Here is a 20,022-nt window from a genome sequence, read left to right on the forward strand (position 1 = left end):
GAGGTGTACTGCTGTTTTTACAGCCTCAGCCCAAAATCCATGAGGTAAAGCAGCATGTGACATCATAGAGCGGGACTTTTCCTGTATGGTTCTATTCATACGCTCTGCAGTGCCATTCTGCGCTGGACTGTAAGGAGCAGGGAGTTCTCTTTTAATACCTCTAGCATCACAAAATGCATTGAATGCATTAGACATATACTCCCCACCGTTATCTGACCGCAAAGCCCTCAGTGTTCTGCATGTTTGGTTCTCAACCATAGCAAGCCATTTCTGGAACACTGGGAAGACATCACTCTTCAATCGAAGGGGATATACCCACACCTTCCTTGTGGAATCATCTATAAATGTGACAAAGTACCATGCACCTCCAAGTGAAGGACTAGGCATCTCACACACATCTGTATGCACAAGCTCAAGTTGAGCATCTTTATGTCCTAATCTCCTCTTATGAGGACACTGTAACTGTCTACCATATATGCAGTGCTCACAAAACTTTAAATCAAAAAATTTCAGAGACGGTAAGTAGCCAAGGCGAGCCAATTGCTCCATTCCACTTATGCTCATATGTCCCATCCGGCTATGCCACATAGAAATATTCGGCAGCTCGGTGGCATGAATATCAGCATGATTACATACTTTAGCATGAAGAGTATACATGGTGTCAATCTTAGAACCTCTGGCAACAACCAGATCACCTTTGGTGACCTTCCAGAAACCATGACCAAAGCTGGTCACAAAACCTTCGTCATCCAACATGCCTGTAGAAATCAAATTTTTCTTGACTTCGGGTACATGCCTGACATTGTGAAGCATAAGCTGAGTACCATCAGCAAATACAAGCCTGACATCTCCAACACCGACAATACTGCATGCATGATTATCCCCTAGAAACACGACTCCATTACTACCTGCTGCATACCTGACAAACAATTCTCTGTAAGGTGTAACATGGAATGAAGCACCTGAGTCAATGATCCAAGAGTGCATGTCTGCAAAATCTCCTGCATGGAGAGAATGAGCATCCAAAGTAGAGAGAAATAGAACCTCTCCCTCACTGTCATAACCGTGTGTAGAATGAAGCTCTTCAATCTTCACACTGCTCTTGCCATTGCTTACTGGTACAATTGCCTTTGCATCTGACGTATCAGTGTTTTTGGCTTTGTCTCTCTTATCATTTTTCAGTTTAAAGCACTGCTTTTTGGTATGTCCCTTTTTGCCACAGTAGTAGCACTCAACATCTTTGTTGGAGCGGGACTTGCTCCTGCCTTTTCCCCTTTCTTGGGATTTGCCTCTTTGCTGACTTCTCCCTCTTGCATTCAAGGCATTGTTAGGCTTTGCTGCATCTTGAGCTTTCAGCTTCTGCTCTTCTTGCAAAATCAGCCCTGTGATATCTGAAAAACTTATGAAAGTGTTTGCATTTGTTACAGCTATGGTGAATGTATCCCAACTTTCAGGAAGAGAGATCAAGAGTGCCATACCCTTGGTTTCCTCATCCACCACATACTTCTGATTCGCAAGTTGAGTAACAATTGAGTTGAACTCATTGAGATGCGCATCCATGGAGGTCCCTTCCTTCATCTTCAGATTGAAGAACTTGCGCAACCAATATATCTTTGTGGCTACACTTTGCTGCTCATATGTGTCCTGTAGCTTTTTCCACACACCCCAGGCTGTTGTTTCACCATCCACATTCCAAACAACACTCTCATGGAGTGACAATTCAATTATGGACTTTGCTGACAGATCAGCTAGTGCCCAAGCATCATCAGATGTGCCAGTGGGCTTCACACCTTTGTGTATAATAGGAGCATGAAACTGCCTAAGGATTAGCACATTAAGGACCATCTTTTTTCACATCGGGTAGTTAGCAGCACCCTGCAACTTTTTAATATTAAGAAGAGAGGACTCCGAGGATGAAGCCATTACAATCAGCAAGAGATATAACCCACACTTGGGTGCCTGACTCCCTGCAAACCAAGTGCACACAGGCACTTGAACTGTGCTCAAAAAATTTAATTCCTGCAGCGGAACAACAGGAACTGCACCTGCAAATATTTCTCCCAATTAAACAGAGAATTATAACTGTTTACTGCTTGCTGCAGTATCCGAACAGCAACTGTGTTTGCATCATTAAATGCACTGTTGTACAATCAGCAATACTCTGATATTAAAGCAGCATCTGCCCTGCAATTACAGTGAAAGAAAGCAGTGTATTTTGCACTCTGTACTTCTGTACAATGACTGTAATCAGCCCCACAGTTGACACAGAACAGTACCTGACTGTACCAGAAAGTACAGAATCAGTAAATGACTGTTTGACTGTTCAAACCTGTCAACTTCAGGCTTCAAGATACCACTAAAACTGTATAACACAGTTTAGAGTGGGATTTAGGCAAAAGCCCCTTGACTGGAAGAAAAAATTCTTAGAATTTTAGTGCATTTACCGCTTCACTGACCACTGTAAGGCATTTAATTGCATCCCCCAGCACTGATATGCAACCAATTGCAAAACCCCCAATTTGACTGGCACATTCAGTGCTCAAGTCTACAATGTAGTACTCAATGCATCTTCCACTGTCCCGTAGGTCAACAAATGCATACGAATCCTGCAAGAATCAACTCCAAATAGGAGGATAAACGCAATGCGTGCGTATACAAGATAATACTTGGCACTGGCTACAAAAGCCCCTTGATTCTGCAATTCAATGTTGAGGATTTCCTCACACAGTAGGCATAGACTGTTATCTGCCTCCCCCAATACCAGTAATGCTCACAATGAGCTCGAAGGATGCACCTGTACCTGTAACACTGCTGGAGCAGTTGGAGAACTCCTGGCTGGAGCTCGTAGGACTAGCGGGCTGATGCGGGTTGCTCGCCTGCGCGGCGAGCTGATGGCGGACTATCTTGGCTGCGCACTGGAGGCGTCGCCTATATGGCGACTTGGCGGCCCGCTGGAGGCGTCGCCTGTATGGGCGACGCTGTCCGTTGAAGCTGGCGCCGCTGCTGGTGGCGTCGCTGGTGGCGCTGCTGCTGGCGTCGCCGGTGGTGGCGTCGCTGGTGGTGTTGCTGCTGGCGTCGCCGGTGGTGGCGTCGCTGGTGGCGCTACTGCTGGCGTCACTAGTGGTGGCGTCGCTGGTGGCGCTGCTGCTGGCGTCGCTAGTGGTGGCGTCGCTGGTGGCGCTGCTACTGGCGTCGCTAGTGGTGGAACTGGCAGCGCTGGATTGCGTCGGCTCTGCTGGAGCACCAGATCGATGCTGCTAGTGACGAAGATGCAGCAGCTTAGGCTGCTGATAGCTTGAAGGAGCTGTTGCTGGACGAATGGGAGGGAGATTGGCAGGCTTAGGCTCTGATACCACTTGTGAGGTGAGAGAGAAGGAGAGAGCACACCGACACACACACCATGGACACAAGATTGTGGGGATAAGAAGTATGTGTGTACCTCCCCTAGCACACAGACACCTTTTATATTAATGGATAAGGTTACAACACTAAGTACACAGTACTTAGTGTACTTAACAATAAAAGTACTAACTGTACTTAAGTGTACTAACTATACTTGGGTGGCCATAGTGCCTTTACCCCAACATCAGCAGTGATCTGGAATTGTTGGAGATCGTGGTCAAGATTGTTGCGACGAGTACGATCTCGAGCCGCATAGCGGTCAATGAGATGTGCCCATCGCTCAGAGGCAAGGTCAAAATGCTGCAATTGAGAGTGAAATTCAAGCAAAAGCCCTTGCATGATTTCGACAATGGCAGTGGCATTACGATGCCGCCACGAGCGAACTACCTGATAAGGATAAACATGAGGATCAGGTTGCGGTTAAGTACCTTGAACGAGTTCCCATAAGTCTTGAGAATCAAGCACATGGCGCATGAGATTTGACCAAGTGGTATAATTAGAACCGTTAAAACGAGTCATATCAGTAAAAGCATGTTTGGCTGTTGCAGAGACCGGGTGAGAGGAAGAAAGGGAATGATAGGGAGAAGCAACCGGTGGATGCATGAGAGAACTCAAGACAGGAGCGGAGTGAGAAGGTGGGAGAGGCGGCACCACCGGAGGAACAAAAGGATTCGAAGAAGGCCCTGAGGGGGAGGGATAAACATGGGAGGCGGGATACGACATGAGAGGGGAAAAAGGGACAGCGGGAGAGATAGAGGAAAAAAGGCTATAGGAGCCCAGTGGCATGGGAGAAGATGGAGGATGAGAAGCCACTGGAGGGAAGATGGCAGCAAAAGATATGAGAGGGATGGGAGGGAAGGAAGAATGAGAACCGAAAGCAAACTCATTGCCTGACGAATTTCTCCTTTCTCGTCTACGAGTGTTCACATGCATGTATGGATCTGTGTCCTCGTGATTACTCGTTCCTATGCCTTGCATAATAGATGGATTTGCACCAAGGGCATAGGGCAACATACCTTGCACTGATTCTTGTGGGATAGGCATTGTCGAACAACCCATTGTCCTCATGCCGGCCTGTCCTCTTTCGTCAAGATATACTTGTTCTTTCGTGGCACCGAACTTGAAATGTTGCTCCGCTTCTTCCGAGTTGAATAGAGGTCCTTGTTGACATATCGGAGAAAGCCGTGGAGAAAAAGAAGCTCGGGGTGTGCAGGTACCTGCTTCAAGTTCCTTCCATTTCTGAAATTCAGCAAATTCTTTAAAGAGTTTGGAGAGGTATTCATCACCTTCGATCCTTGCAGACTCTCTCTCAACATATGACGAGGGTGGTGGTTGAATAGAGGTCGATTCGGGCTGAGATCGCTTCGGGGAAGAAGGAGAAGACATCTTCAGTTGATGATCTGTCTTCCAAGCTTTCCACGTCAAGGCTCAGGTGTCGGCAAGCACACCTTGCTCTGATACCATATAAAGAAAGTTCTTGGAGATAAATAAGACAACACTGAAGACGAAAGATAGCTGAAGAAGAAATATATATCACCAAAAGGAACTCAATACAAGAGAAGAGATATCTGCGAAAGAAACTGTGGAGGGAGCGAACAGCAGTCCTCCAGAGCAGTCAACTGAAGTGGGCTCTGCACTAGCTCCACAAGCTGCAACTGAACCAGATCTGGGTCAGCAACCTATTGCCAGAAGAGCAAAGGTTTGCTGCAGATCTGCAAAGAAGGGCAGCAACAATAGAGGAGTAAGTCGATGCTGATTTGGAGCAGCTGCAGGAGAGGATGATGGAGCGGAAGCAGAGGAGGCAGAGAAGTTGCTGGAGCAGAGGCAGAGGAGATGCTGAAGCGGAGGCAAAGGAGGCAGAGATGCTGGAGAGGATGCAGGAGCGGAGGCAGAGGAGGCAGAGATGCTGGAGCGCAGGTGTGCAGCAGCCTGTTCCAAAAGTGATGTGGTAGCCAGGGGGCTACTGCCTTTTATAGGCCTGACCCATGAGGTCGGCCAGCTGGTCGGCCAATTCCTGGTCGGTCAGTTCTGGTCGGCCAGTAATGGTCGGCCATTTTTGGCCTTTCTGGCCACTTGTTTGGCCCTGGCCTTTCTGGCCACTTGTTTGGCCCTGGCTTCTACGTTTGGAGATTACCTGGCTTAACAAGATGGTCATCCAATAGCATATGAGAGCCGAAAATTAAACCAACGGAATGCAATTATAGTACATATGATTAAGAATTAACCACTGTTGTGCATGCCTTACGAATGTGGAAACATTATTTGATGGAGCTGAGTTTCTTATCAAAACCGATCAGCAAGGTATCAAGCATTTGTTGACTGAGCCACTAATATCCGATAGACACATCAAGTGGGCATTCAGTATCAACCTGAAAAAGAAAATGTCGTTGCTGATGCTCTTAGCAGAAAGCCAAGTATTAATCACATCACTGCTATAAAGACCCAGCCTTTCGAAGGTATGAAGAATTCTTATCAAGGGGATCTAGACTTTTCTGATATATGGAACAAATTAGAGAATAATAATTGAAATCCTATGTTGGACTATTCATGCAATGATGGATACCTTTTTTATCAAAAGAAATTATGCATCACTCGACCCTTTAGACAAATTGTAATGAAGGAAATGCACCAACCACCATATATGGGACATAGGGGAGTGACTGCCACTTTACAAGTGATAGCGAGGGAATTTCATTGGCCTACTATAAGAAAAGATGTGGCTAAGTTTGTAGCCGAATGCATCACTTGCCAAAAGATCAAGAGTTACAAAGAAAAGACCCCAGGATTACTAATGCCTTTGCCTATTCCTACGCAACCTTGGGAACAAATATCAATTGATTTCATAACAGGTTTTCCTACTACAGCGAATCAAAATGATATGATCTGGACAATAGTAGATTGCTTTAGTGAGCAAGCTTATTTCATCCCATGCAAGAAGACTTTAACAGCTCAGCAAGCTGCACATTTATTCATCAAGCATATCTTTGTTCATCATGACTTGCCAAAGATTATAGAGTTTGATCGAGATTTGAAGTTTTGCAGTAATTTTTGGACTACATTATTTCATAATCTAGGCACTAAGTTAGATTTCTCATCAGCTTTTCATCCAGAATCGAATGAACAAACTGAAGTTACAAATAGTACTATTCTGGATATGATAAGAGCTTATGCGGAAAGTCAACCGAGGACTTGGAACATATATCTTCACCTCTTACAGTTTGCATATAATAATACTCCTCATTCTGCAACTGGAAGAGCACCCTTTGAGATTATCTATGGAAAGGTTTTACCTATTCCTATCACACGATTGACCCATAGAGTGGAGGCAGCAAATGCATTTACCTATGACTATCAAAATATTCTCAAAGAGGTTCGAGAAGCCATTGCAATAGCTCAAGAGAAGTACACAAAACAAGCTAATAAGAAACGGAAACACATGCTTTTTAAAGAAGGTGATTATGTACTTCTTCAGATTGAGAAAAGAAGATTGAAGAGTGTTGAGATAATGGCCAGTGATCAAGATGTCCCCTCGTTTTTATGGACCATTCAAGGTGATTCAGAAAATCAATGATCTAGCTTATAGGCTTAAATTACCTGATAATTGAAAAATACATAATGCTTTTCATATCAGCCTCTTAAAGCCCTTCAAATAACCTTTACCTATTCATCCTGTCTATGAAGAGGCTCCATTGATTATTCATGAAGAAGAAATTCTAAAACCTGAATGCATTATTGGTCATCAACAGACCTCGACCCGAAAAGGAAATGTCTATACTAAATATTTGCTCAAATTTAAAAATCATCCGAGAGATGATGCTCAGTGGATGCCTGAGCGGTTCTTTCGAACTTTTCCAGACCTCATTAGTTCCTATAATCAAACACGCAACTGAGGTCAGTTGCAATCCAAGCAAGAGGGATGTTACGAAAATTATATTTCTGGTATATCTTGCTTTAAAACTTTATTATTTCAGTCAAGTGTGACTATGGCAAAGTACTCCATAGAAGCACACCGGATGCGGCAGGGGTCCTAGTGGATACTTTGTGTGATTAGTTGGAGACACCTGACTAGCTTGTGTTTTACCATGCTAGATGGTCGGTATTGTGGGTGACTCCATGTTAATACTGATGTTGCTAGTGTTATTGGGTTGTGCTTGATTATTGTGCTTTGAGCGCGGTTATGTTGGGATCGATTGATTCGGTGATTCGTTCAATCGATTGTTAATAACTAATGTAATTGGCGGCTTGAGTACAAGTGATGGAACTCATAGCGAGGATTGGAGTTAGTGTCAGGGTACCGATCAAGGTGTCGCACAACGCATTTTAAATGGCCATGGACCAAAATTGAGAGGGGGCGCGGGATCTGCTATTACAGTTTTGCAGAAACTCAAAAAAACTATCGCAAGTTTGAGCAATATATTTTGTAATGCACATAATTCATTTTTGGGCCCTAAGATGGCTATGTAAAGCAAATCCCTCATTTTGGAAGAGAGGGATAATTTTGGCTCCTTGGTGCTTTTATGAAATATCATAAATACTCTAGATGAGGAAGCGTGAGCCACTCATCTAGGGAGGGGAGATTGTACCCAGTCTGTTGTCGTTTTCGTAGTGTGATTGTGCTCTTCTTCTCCAATTGATTAAGTGGTAATTTTGTGTTAAAGATAATTACTTTTTGGTTTCATCCAACCCTGGCACCATTGCTTCCCCTTCTGTCCCTTTTTGCCTTGATCAGGCTAATGGTAGACGCCAACTAAGCAACACAAGTGCCACTGCAAATGTTCAAGGAGCAAGCATAGTTCTGTGTGCCAAGTCTATCAGCTCCTTAGTTCAAGTAACAACAAAAAAGATCCGATCCCATCGACGAATGAAAAGCAGCTACAGCGTTCTCTTTTCTCCTTCATTACAACACAAAAGCAACATATCGAGATTTTTGAATTTATCCTTAATTAAATAGTCCACTCCACGAGGACAAAGGATAACATTAGATAGAACCCCTAGCCAAACAACGTATAAACAATTGTATCTAAAGAATTAAAATAAAGAATAATTTCCCTCCTTTATATGCTCATCTAAGAAAAGCACTTAAATGCAAGAAAGAGAGAGAGAAAGTATTCACAAGAGATCCGAAAAATGGCTTAACTGCTAGGCCCAAACCTTGTACAAGGGTTGGTAAAACAAGAGGGGAGGAGCCCTATTTATAGGGCTCCCCTCACTAGCCAAACTGGCCGACTAAAGGCCGGCCCAAGGTCAAGTGAAACCCAACATGCTGGTCGAGTGGCCGACCTGGTTGGGGGCATGGTTGACCCCCCAACCAAGGCGCTTAGGTGGCACCTATGTGGTCGGCACCAACAAGAGCCTGGGGGCAAGCAAAAACAGCCCTACACCCTCCCCCTTCGCACCAAAAAGAGCTTGAGGGTTGGGTAGAAACAGTCCCGCATCCACCGTGCCTCCATGGTAGCTTGTAAGAGGCCCTGAATCCATCCCCTCCTACCTCACATGGGCAGGCACACCCACAAAAATGGCCCTCACTCTATGATACAGGAGATGCTAACTCTAACAAGAACATGGTGCGTCGAATCCATGTCTCCACCGCGAAGCCATGGTACCGAGGGATATAGAACACGGGATAAGGGCCAAGGAAAATCAACTCCGCTAGGGCCTAGGTGATATCAGGAGAGCTTAGCTAGAGAACAAAGACACCTCCCTGTACACTGTAACCACCTAGATATGGTCACTCTCTAGTGCTAAGCTCGCCTCGATCCAATGTCAAACCTAGCTCCTTGGTCCACCAATGCATTGTCTTGCAAAGACTGAATTGCAATCCACATCTCTTGCTTGTCCTTTGTGGACGAACAAATTTGAACGGATGTGGGAGACGCCATGAGAGTCACTCTTGCCAGATCAAGGGTCACTACTAGGATTATAATCCCTAGAAGATGTCGCAAGAAACTGGTTCGAATCAGACCCAAGGGGAAGTGGAAGATACAAGGGAGACATCAAGCGTGAAGAAGGGGAGAGGCAACAAAGCGGAAGGTGGAGGAGAAGGCGGAGAGTGGCGTGCAACAAAAAAGGTGGGAGGCAAAGAAGCAGATGAGGAGGGGGCTGACAAGCTAACAAGTGAGGTCGGGGGGGGAGGCGGGGGGGAGCTAGTAGAAGCAACAAGTAGAGCAGTTCCATTAGCTCTGAAACTTATAGAGATGCTTATGGAAATACATCTAGGAGGAAGCACGCAGTAATAAAGTCAAAACCAAGGCTACTTAATCTCTCTATGTTTATATGTTAAGTACAGCAACATGCTTGAAACTCGATATTTCTTAGAATGGAGAATGAAAACCCTCCAAGTAGACACAAGAGGAGCTTTCTTGGCAACTACATTGGAGCCTTCTATAGATTGGTGGACCTTGTTTAGTGTGGAAAACTCTATAATGATAGCTGACATTGACACTAAAGATTTATCAAGGAGGACCAGCGGCCAGATGTTGAATAGGATCGGTGGACTGGTTGAAGACTTTGTGTCGACAACCAAGGAGCCATGTGATTGGGAGTCGTTATTTGGTAACTTGTAGGTGATTCAAGCTTGAGTGGAGCTCATTCATAGCTTGTTTTTGAAGACAACTGGCAGCCATCCTAGGGTTTCTTGATGTTCATGAGTTGTGGATCGTAAACATTTGAAACAAACCCATGATACTTGATACTTTGCAAGGTCTAGTATGGTCCCAACTTCATATGGGGATAGTTGGGTGAACCTATTGATTGTACCTTGGGTGACTTGATGTAGGAGCAAATTCGTGACGGATATTAGCGGTGCCATTGAAGAGTAATATGATGGTTGTATCTACGTACTTGCTTGTTTCTTGCAATATGAGGATGAAGTAGAGTTGCACATGGAGGTGCAATTTATATAAACTGGATTTCAACATCTTTCTCATTCTGTGAATAAGAGCTTCTCAAAGGAAGAAAATGGGTGGATTCATTTTTGGGTCAATGCAGGTAATGTGACGATGAGAGGGAGAGGGGGTGTCATGTGCACGGATTGGTATCCGACGTGTACTAGGTACACAAGACTAGCTCAAGTAGCCTGGGGAGGCTTAGAGCTAGGCAGGCTTGATTCTCGGGTTGAGTGGCAAGGGTACGAACCACTTAGAGATCTTCGCTATTTTTGGCGCTTGGGGCCCGAGTCTATATAAGGGGCCTAGAGGTTCAGTTCTCAGGGAGCCGATGGGAGCAAGTTTCGTTTCCAAGTACTAGGTCTGATCTTGGATTGAGTCGCGAACGCGCGCCTGCATCATAGCGTAGCCCAAGGCCCAACTGCAGATCCCGAGCTTCACAACGCCACCTGGTGGTATGGGACACCACGCTGGTTAGGATCTGGTTGGGAGTTCGTGCCAATAGCTTACGTGGCTCGGAGGGGACATCTCCTGATTCGGGATCACATCTCGTAGATGTCATGGTTGGGTGGTGAGCAGCCTGCTCAGTTTCCTCACATTGGTGTGTTCATGTGTTTGCTTGTAGATCAGAGGTCTCAGGAGTGCTGGGGTCGTGTCAGTTGGTATCAAAGCCAACTCCTGAGGTAGGAACTTCTGTTGCAAGAATTTTGGACGATTTTTTCTCCACGTATGCCCTAATTTTAAAATTCGTGCTCAAACCCTGCAAGTGTCTGCTGGTTCATCGATTAAGGGAAGTGGTATTAGATTGGGATAGAAGGAAGGAGAGAGAGAGAGAGTGCAGGGTGATTTCGTTGCAAGAAGTGACAGTTTGAGAGAGAGGGAGAGAGATGTAGTTAGGAGGAAGTAGTGAGGTCCGGGCAGCAGCGTCAGAAGGGAGTCAAGAGAGAGCGTTGAGTTGGGGCGAACCAAAGGGGCTCCCGCATGTCAGCTGGCTGCTCAAAGGTTGTGATGGCAAGTAGAAGGGGAGCGTAGGAAGGAGCGCAACAGGATAGGGCTAGATCGCAATCTAGGCTAGTTGCTTTTCGGGGGGGCCTGGAGGCTTAAAAAAGCGCTACCCCTCCGTTTTTGGAGGGTGAGCTTTTGGAAAAGTAGGACTTTACTAAAAGCCTGCTCTCCCGCTGTTAGTTCGGCCAAATTGCCTTCTCCCATAGCCTGTAGATTGCGCAGAATTCCAGCCCCTCTACACCTTCACGCCCGGGAGCCAGAACACTTGTACGGCCTGCTACAGCACTTCATACGGACAGCCAGGAGCGGAGTCCCAGGTTCAAGAATCTGAGCTGAATCGTCAGCTCAGCTCAGCCAGCTTACCTTCTTCATCGGCCAGCTTTCCCTTCTTCCATCGCCTCCTTCTTGGCCAACTTTCACTTCGTTTCTACCTCCTAGCTCCAAGGCCACCTGCTTGTTTCTCTTCTCTAGCCTATCTTCTTTTCACATCAGATTTCAGTCATGGCTGACTCTGTAGACCCTGAGCTTGCGATGGGAGACCAAGATATGAACTACCATGCGGAGGATGACCAGGGTCTCTACGATGATCTGATTACGAAAAAAGCCTTCAAAGAATTTGTTGGAGATAAGTGCACACTAAGTGTACTATTTCCTAGTCTACATTTGTTTAAGTCTAGTCTAGTCTTTGTGTCTTGAGTGTGTGCCATGTGGCACCTCTACAATTATCCCATAAGCACTCTTGCTTTATGTCTTGTACTTTGGCCCATATATTCATGGGTCACATCATTGCAATCAATAAGTCTAGCTTGTGTCTTGCCTACACTCTTCTCAAGGTATTTCTTGTCTTTCAATCTTGTCATTTCATTTCTAGTTTCTAGTTCTTGCTTCCATATTCCAACAGAATTCACCACTGCTCTTGATGGAAAGTTTGAGCAAGTTAACACGAATCAAACGGGGTTGACACAGCAACTCCAAGGGATTCAAACTACAATCATACTTTTGACTAGCACTGTTCACGCGCTCACGCATGTGGATGCCATGGCTTCAGTGTTAGGTCCGAACATCACTCCAGAATCCAGATCCTTTTCCCGAAGATCAGAAGTCTCGTACCAAGGAGGTTGTTGACACTTGGTTGCACAAGTGGCAAGTACACTTCCAGTTTCACCCTTACTCAGATGACAAGAAAATACAACTTGCAGCCGGGATTATGTCAAGAAAGGCTTTATTGTGGTGGAAGGAACTCCTACCCAAGCCTGCAACATGGATAGAATTCGAAAAGGTCTTCATGAAAGAGTTTCTGAAGAAGGAGGAAGATTACGATATCGTAGGCAAGCTCAAAGCCCTCAATATGTCCAAGCTGAATTTGACTTTCGAGGTTTATCTTCAAAGGTTTTGGGATTTGCAGACCATAGCTACAAAGATGGATCCAGTGACCTTGATAGGTTTCTTTGTGGATGGTTTGCATGACTCCTACAAGTTACAAATCAAGAACAACAAGTGTACCACGTTGCAAGAGGCCATGAATTACGCGCGCATTTATGATGATACCATGGCCAGTGCAAAGGGAACCACAGTTGCCGACACGGGTGGGAAGAACAAGAGGAAGTTCTTCCAGTCTACCACTGGTACTAGGGAGTCGAAGTCTATAGACAACGCCTCCAAGAAACATTTGACTCAGGCGAAGAATGGCCGTGCCCCTTTCCTTCGTACCTTGAAGCTAAAGAAAGAGGGACGTTGCTTCATCTGCGAGGAGCGGGGCCACACTAGGAATGATTGTCCTAAGCGCAAGAACCAGAAGCAAGCGCCGGGACCGAAGCTCCAAGCAGGTCCAAGTACCAAAGCTAAGGGAGCTAATCAAGTTTCAATGACATGTATTTCTATAAATGTCATTACCTGCCCACTTTCTTGTAATTGCACTTTTAATACTTCGTTATTTGGTTCCCATGATCTTTTCCGAGTTTATGGAGAAGTTAGGGACCAAAGAGTTCACATTCTCTTTGACCCAAGCAGCTCTCACAACTTTGTTAATTACAAACTTGTGCAAAAGATGGGGCAGTCCACGATACCTAGCGATCATACCTATGAGGTGCAGCTTCCAGCTGGAAAGCAGTTTTGGGATCGCAAGATTGAAGCACTTTCTATCCGGATTCAAGAATACACAACGGCTCTTACGTGCTATGTCATGCACTTTGAGCATGTGGACTTGTTAATCGGAATAGAGTGGTTTAAAACGCACGATATTCGGATTGGATGGAGGGAGCACACTCTTTCTTTTTGGGATAAGGACACCCAATTTTGTATTCAGTGTGATAATATTCCCTCTTCTCAGGAACCTATTGTATCTGCGATGCAGCTTCGGAATATATTAAGCACTTCTCATTACGATGTCTATCAATGTGTTTTGATTCCGCTTTCTTCATTTGTTCCGCTTTCTTCATTTGTTGTCTCTGTTAATAACAAGAATGATTTAAGTGTGTTTGAACACCGTGAATTCAGAACGTTGTTAGATGATTTCATGGATATATTCCCTGCTCAACTGCCAAAAGGTTGACCTTCAGAACGGGCAGTAGACCATCGCATAGATTTAGTACCTGGGGCTCAACCTATTAGTGTTCCACCTTATAGAATGAGCCAGCTTGAGGAGGATGAGTTAGCTTCACAGCTACAGGATTATTTGAATATGGGCTATATTCGCCCAGGTAAATCACCTTGGGGAGCACCTGTGCTCTTAAGAAAGAAGAAAGATACTTCATGGAAAATGTGTATAGATTATAAACGATTGAATAAAGTGACAATTAAGAATCGATACCCTCTATCTCGTTCTGATGATCTAATAGACCGTTTGGCCAAAGCGAAGTATTTCACTAAGATTGATTTGCATACGGGTTATCACCAAATCCGTATCTATGCTAAACACATAGATAGAACCGCATTCCGCACTAGGTATGGCCACTACGAGTTTCTTGTATTACCTTTTGGTTTGACCAATGCTCCTGCCACCTTCTAGCAAATAATGAACGATTTATTCCGAGATTTTTTGGGCAAATTCGTTGTAGTGTTCTTAGATGACATCTTGGTATATAGCTGAACGCTAGAAGATCACATAGGACACCTCCGGATTGTCTTAGTTATTCTAAGACAGCATAAGCTCTATGCCAAGATGAGTAAATGTGACTTCTTTATGAAGGAGATCATTTACTTAGGACACAAGATTTCTTCTGAAGGTATTAGCATTGATCTGGATCGTATCCAGAAGATTTTAGAATGGCCTATCCCTCACACTGTGAAACAACTTCGTTCTTTCCTAGGATTTACGGTATTTCTACGAAAGTCTGTGCATGATTATTCACACATCACGACACCCCTGACAAACATATTGAAAGGCCGTGGACATAGGTCTACCCAACCGATCTCTTGGAATGATGCATTGAACAAGGCTTTTGAAACCTTGAAGTTAACAGAACACCTTAGAAGCGGGGGTTTATTACAGCCATTGCAAATTCCAGGTAATAAATGGGAAAGTATTTCCATGGATTTTATTACTGGTTTGCCTCGAACGTGCAAGGGTCATGACTCCATTTGGGTCATAGTCGACCGTCTGACAAAAATAGCTCGATTCTTACCTACTATAACAACTATTTCAGCTGTTCAGCTCGCTCACGAGTTTGCGGACCACTTGTTTAAGCTGTATAGTTTGCCCTCTGACATAGTCACTGGCAGGGACTCGAGGTTTACAAGTAACTTTTGGACACTTGTTTTTGAGAAGTTAAAAACTACTCTAAGTATGAGTTCCTCAGATCATGCACAATCCGATGGCAGTACAGAGAAGGTCAACCAATTGGTTGAAGATATGCTTCGGGCATATGTTTCTAAGAGACAGTCTTCATGAGAAGATTATCTACCTATGATAGAATTTGCTTATAACAGTGCAAAGCATTCGAGTACTGGTTACAATCCTTTTATGCTTATGTACGGGTTTCAACCTAAGTCACCAGTTATGGTTGGGTTAAAGGGAATCCAAAATGATGCTGTAAAGACCTTCTTGCTAGACATGCAAGAAATGTTGCAGTTTGCCAAGGAGTCTATTAGAAGTGCCCAAGATCGGGACAGATTTTATGCTAATAGACATCGTTCACCTAGAGAGTTCTCTAAAGGAACGATGGTATATTTGCGAATTCCCAAGGAATCCAAGAGCCTAAGTACTGGTTTGGTTCCGAAGTTATCCCCCAGATACCGTGGTCCGTTCAAGGTTATTAAAAGAATTGAACCAGTTACATATAGACTAGAATTGCCTCCTGATGTTAAAGTACATCCACTATTTCATGTCGGTAGACTGGAAGAAGTATTGGGTACGGATGATCAACTTGTTTCTCCTCAAGAAATAATAGAAGTTACAGAACTATAATGGAATACAAGATCAAGTGGAAGGATCGTGTTGAGGAGGATGCAACATGGGAGACATTACAAAACCTCCAGAGGACATTTCCGGGTTTTTTAGCGAACTCAAGAGTGAGTTCTTAAAGGAGGGAAAGTATGTCATGTGCACGGATTGGTATCCGACGTGTACTGGGTACACAAGACTAGCTCAGGTAGCCTGGGGAGGCTTAGAGCTAGGCAGGCTTGATTCTCGATTGAGTGGCAAGGGTACGAACCAGTTAGAGATCTTCGCTATTTTTGGCGCTTGGAACCCAAGTCTATATAAGGGGCCCAAAGGTTCAATTCTCAGGGAGCCGATGGGAGCAAGTTTCGTTCCCAAATGCTAGGTCTGATCCTGGATTGAGTCGCGGACGTGCGCCTGCATCATAGCGTAGCCCAAGGCCCAACAGCAGATCCCGAGCTTCACAACACCACCTGGTGGTATGGGACACCAGGCTGGTTAGGGTCTAGTTGGGAGTTCATGCCAGTAGCTCAACTCGTGGCTCGGAGGGGACATCTCCTGATTCGGGATCACATCTCGTAGATGTCATGGTTGGGTAGTGAGCAGCCTGCTCAGTTTCCTCACGTTGGTATGTTCTTGTGTTTGCTTGCAAATCAGAGGTCTCAGGAGTGCTGGGATCGTGTCAGGGGGTGTTGGAGGTCATTTTCCAGCCTATAAGCCCCCAAATAAGAAGAACATTGAGACATGATATTACTTTTTCATTTTTATTTTTATTTTTTTTGGGGGGGGGGGGGGGGGATGCAGCGAGGGGGTTGTTATCATAAAGGCCGCCATGTGATAGCATGTAGGATGACACCAATCTGTAGCAGCAAGAAGAGTTGCAAAGTGAGCACCATGTAGGCTGCCACGTGAGCAGTGATGGCTGCACAAGAAGAGAGGAGGTAATGATTGGCTGCAACAGAGGCACCAAGATAGGCAACGTGGGCAGCATGTAGGCTGTCATATGAGTAGAGAAGGCTACACAGAAGAGAGGAGGAGGTGGAGATTGGCTGCAACAGAGGCAGCAAGCTCATGTGGAGAAACTCGCAGATCTGCAGACAAAGGGTGTGATGCACAGGACGATCAGCCCCTACAGGCTCTGGACAAAGGCCGAAAACAGGTGGCGGAATAGTGGCCAAGGCTGGGGCAGATGTGAGCCCAGCCAAGAACAAAATAATGGGACTATATGCAGTAGGTCAGAGGGATCTGTAAGGAATTGTAAGCAATTGGCCTGCCATGGCAGGTCACCAGAAGTCTGCTGCAGGTCAGCCTGATTAAGGCTCATCGGTCCCCCAGAATTTGGGACAGACTGCCCTCTTGTTCTACAAATATGGGACCTTGCCATGGAACTGTGAAGCCACTGGCACTGGAGCACACAGGAGAGCAGGATTGTGAGGCAGATATCAGAGCAGATTTGAGCTCTCCACTAAGAATCCTTGGCAGCAGTTGGCTGCATGTGTTTGGTAGTGTCGGTTTGACGTATATTTTAAGCAATAAATTTCAAGCTATTTTGGCTGTTCTACTGCTGTCCTCAATCTCAGATCTAGGCCTTTTGTAAGTGATTCTTGTGCGTAGTTGTCAATTGTAAAAGATGGATCTTCATGACACTTTCAAGATATATCGAGACTTGGGAGTCATACACCAAATTCGGTTAATAGTGGATTTTCATGGTGATTAGGTCAAGCATGTCAGTCTAGATGGAGGCAACAAAATTGGCAGCGTAGTTTACATTGATCAGTCAATCACAGTTTTCAGCCCTTCTGACCATGGAAAAGGTCTTAGATTCGTTCATTCTAAATCTCTTCCAGCAGGAGTAGCAGCTCTTCTGTGAAAGGGCTGGAGGATCATTAGAGCAATCACATGAGAATCATCATAGTCTACAAGATCTTAACTATAACTTCAGCATTCCACTTCTCAGACTACAATTTCATCGTCCCATATCCAGAGAGGTCTTCCTTCATGTGCTTTGTACCTCCGCCTCTTAGCATTGTGGCAAAGCCATAATCCTGTTGAAAGGGCTGGCAGGATTAGGGATGATACAATATCGCATATGAAAAGAAAACAAGTTAGGTTACATACTTGATACAGCAAACAGAATTCTTGCACGCAAGGCAAGAGAGACACGAGAGACGAAAACAAAACAGGCGAAGTCTTTCAAAAACTGCAAAGAGGAGGATCACAACAGGTTGGAGCTTGGATTGGAGTGCTATATCAACCTAGGTGGTGTGTCCTACAGCACAGAATTGCATGTTGAGTTTGAAATGCAGCTCACAAAAATAGCCAGAATTGCACTGCCCTTTCGGTACCAAGGAAGTACACGAGAACTTTCGGTACCAAGGAAGTACAAGAGGACGCCTGTCAAATGCATCCTAGAAAGGCAATGATGAACGTGATATTACCTGCTCAAGGCTCCTAAAGATCCTATCATCCCATGATTATGGCCCTTAGGGGAGATTGAATGATGTTCCCCGCCAAAGAACGAAAGATTACATTTAAGTTGTTCTAAGAATCTAGACTTATTGTTTCGCACAGCTACAAATGCAAAGGAAGAGGGAATATTCTGAGCTGGAACAACGGCTCACGTAAGCAGACACACTGAATTTTCGTCACGAACCGACAAGAATTCAAATAAGCAAAATATGACGACTCTGTAAGGATGCCAAGAAAGTGAAATTACATGAGACCAGGTTGGAAACAGAGTGATCGTGCTAGAGGGTCATGATCATGTCGTCCTTTCGCTGGAGGTGAAGGAAGAAGGCTTACCGTTGGGACCGAGGGAGGTACGAGCGATCTGCGAAAGCTCTTTGCAAGCACTGATGTTCTTGAGAACGGCTTCATCGAGGCCAGAGAGAAGCTTGTGGCCATCCTTGAGCATGGCCTGGACGCCATGGGGCTGGAGATGGAAAGTCATGGCGGGAGAGAATGTAGTGAAGAAGATCTAAAACCCCTAAAGTGACAGGGGAGGCTGTTGGTTTTCACTTTGGAGGGAAATCTTGGCAACTATATACTTGCCCTTGTTCTCTCTCTAAGGGCGGATTCAGACCGGAGAGAAAAATGAAGCTCTCAAATGGAGCTCTGAGATGGCTGTGGTTCACAACACCCGCCGTCTTTATTAATTCTTGGTTAGGCAGAACTCTCGAATGAAGTGGCGTGCGTTTGAAACCCAATCAGTGCAGCGCAAAATTTTATTAGCTTGCCATGGAGATCGGCAGCCTCTACGTGCCAAACATCGTTTTTGTGTGTCAGTGTATGGTTCCATTGGGCCAACTAGGACGGCAGCCCTTCACTCACATTTTTGGAGGATAGCCATCTGGTGGCCTAAAACTCAACATTCTCTCTCTACATGTGGCATCATGAGGTTTAAAAAAACAAAGAAACAAATGGCTTGTCATTCTAGCCTCTCCTACCCCACGCCCCCCACTCCCATCCATTTTTGAATTTTGGAGAAACTCTAGGGAAGATGCAGTGATGACACAAGAGCGTGTAATGCACACGGGTTTTTTGCTACTTCCAGGCCGGTTGCTTCTTAGGTACAATCATGTTGTGCCATGGCAACGTGCAGGTCCTCTACTAGTCTATGGCAAAACACATTGCAAATGGGAACCCACCATAACAAACATGGGGTTCTAAGTGCACCTCCTCGTATCAGCTAATAGGCACCCACAACATTGAAAAAATAAATTCAATTAAATAGAGGAGAGCGTGCATGCCCATGATAGCGATTAACCTAAGCATAACAAGAATTATTAGTGGAAAGTTCTAGAGGCGTCAATTTCGAGGAGGAGGTTTAAGAAGTTGCGCGTGACGTGCTACAACCTAGAAGCTTCATGGGGAGTGTATATAAGGAAGGGAGAGGAGGGGAGGTGAGCGAGTCAGGGAGTCGAGGGTGAGGCACAGATTGAAGCAATAGGCATAATGGAGAGAGGCAAGAGGGTAGGGAGACAGGAGGGAGGGTGAGGGCTCGAGAGGGAAAAGGTAGGCAAGGCAGGAAGAAGACGAAGGGAGGCAAGGCAAGGAAGGGGCTGAGAAGACGTGCAGGGAGGCAAGGTGGTGCATGGAAGCCTCTGGATTAATTGATGTAGTCTTAGCATATGTTAATTGAGTATGAGGGGGAGGTGGTAGACTAATTAATAGAATAGAATTAGAGGTGGTAGCTAGTAGCACACTACTAACAATGCGAATGACCATCCTTGCGGTAGCCATGAGCATCGCTCTGTAAAAACTATTAGTGGTAGCTAGTAGCACACTACTAACAATGCGAATGACCATCCTTGCGGTAGCCATGAGCATCGCTCTGTAAAAACTATTGGGGCA

At 45.1% G+C, this 20,022-nt stretch overlaps 1 protein-coding gene across 2 annotated transcripts in view; it reads right to left on the reverse strand.

Moving 5' to 3' along the window:
• Positions 1-18,828, reverse strand: part of LOC147881639 (TCP-1/cpn60 chaperonin family protein) — a 71,340-nt gene extending 52,512 nt beyond the window's left edge. The window contains exon 1 of one of the 2 annotated variants that reach the window (XM_087401705.1): positions 18,472-18,828. In XM_087401705.1, coding sequence (XP_087257831.1) covers positions 18,472-18,619 — 148 coding nt within the window. In that variant the 5' untranslated portion in view covers positions 18,620-18,828. The remainder of the gene's footprint in view (positions 1-18,471) is intronic. The other variant, XM_087401707.1, reaches the window with a different exon arrangement.
• Positions 18,829-20,022: the final 1,194 nt, after the last annotated feature.

This window comes from Dipteris shenzhenensis, chromosome 30 (genome assembly GCF_047967505.1).
Source record: "Dipteris shenzhenensis isolate YYH24624 ecotype China chromosome 30, Dip_SZ_1.0, whole genome shotgun sequence".
Taxonomy (NCBI): Eukaryota; Viridiplantae; Streptophyta; class Polypodiopsida; order Gleicheniales; family Dipteridaceae; genus Dipteris; species Dipteris shenzhenensis.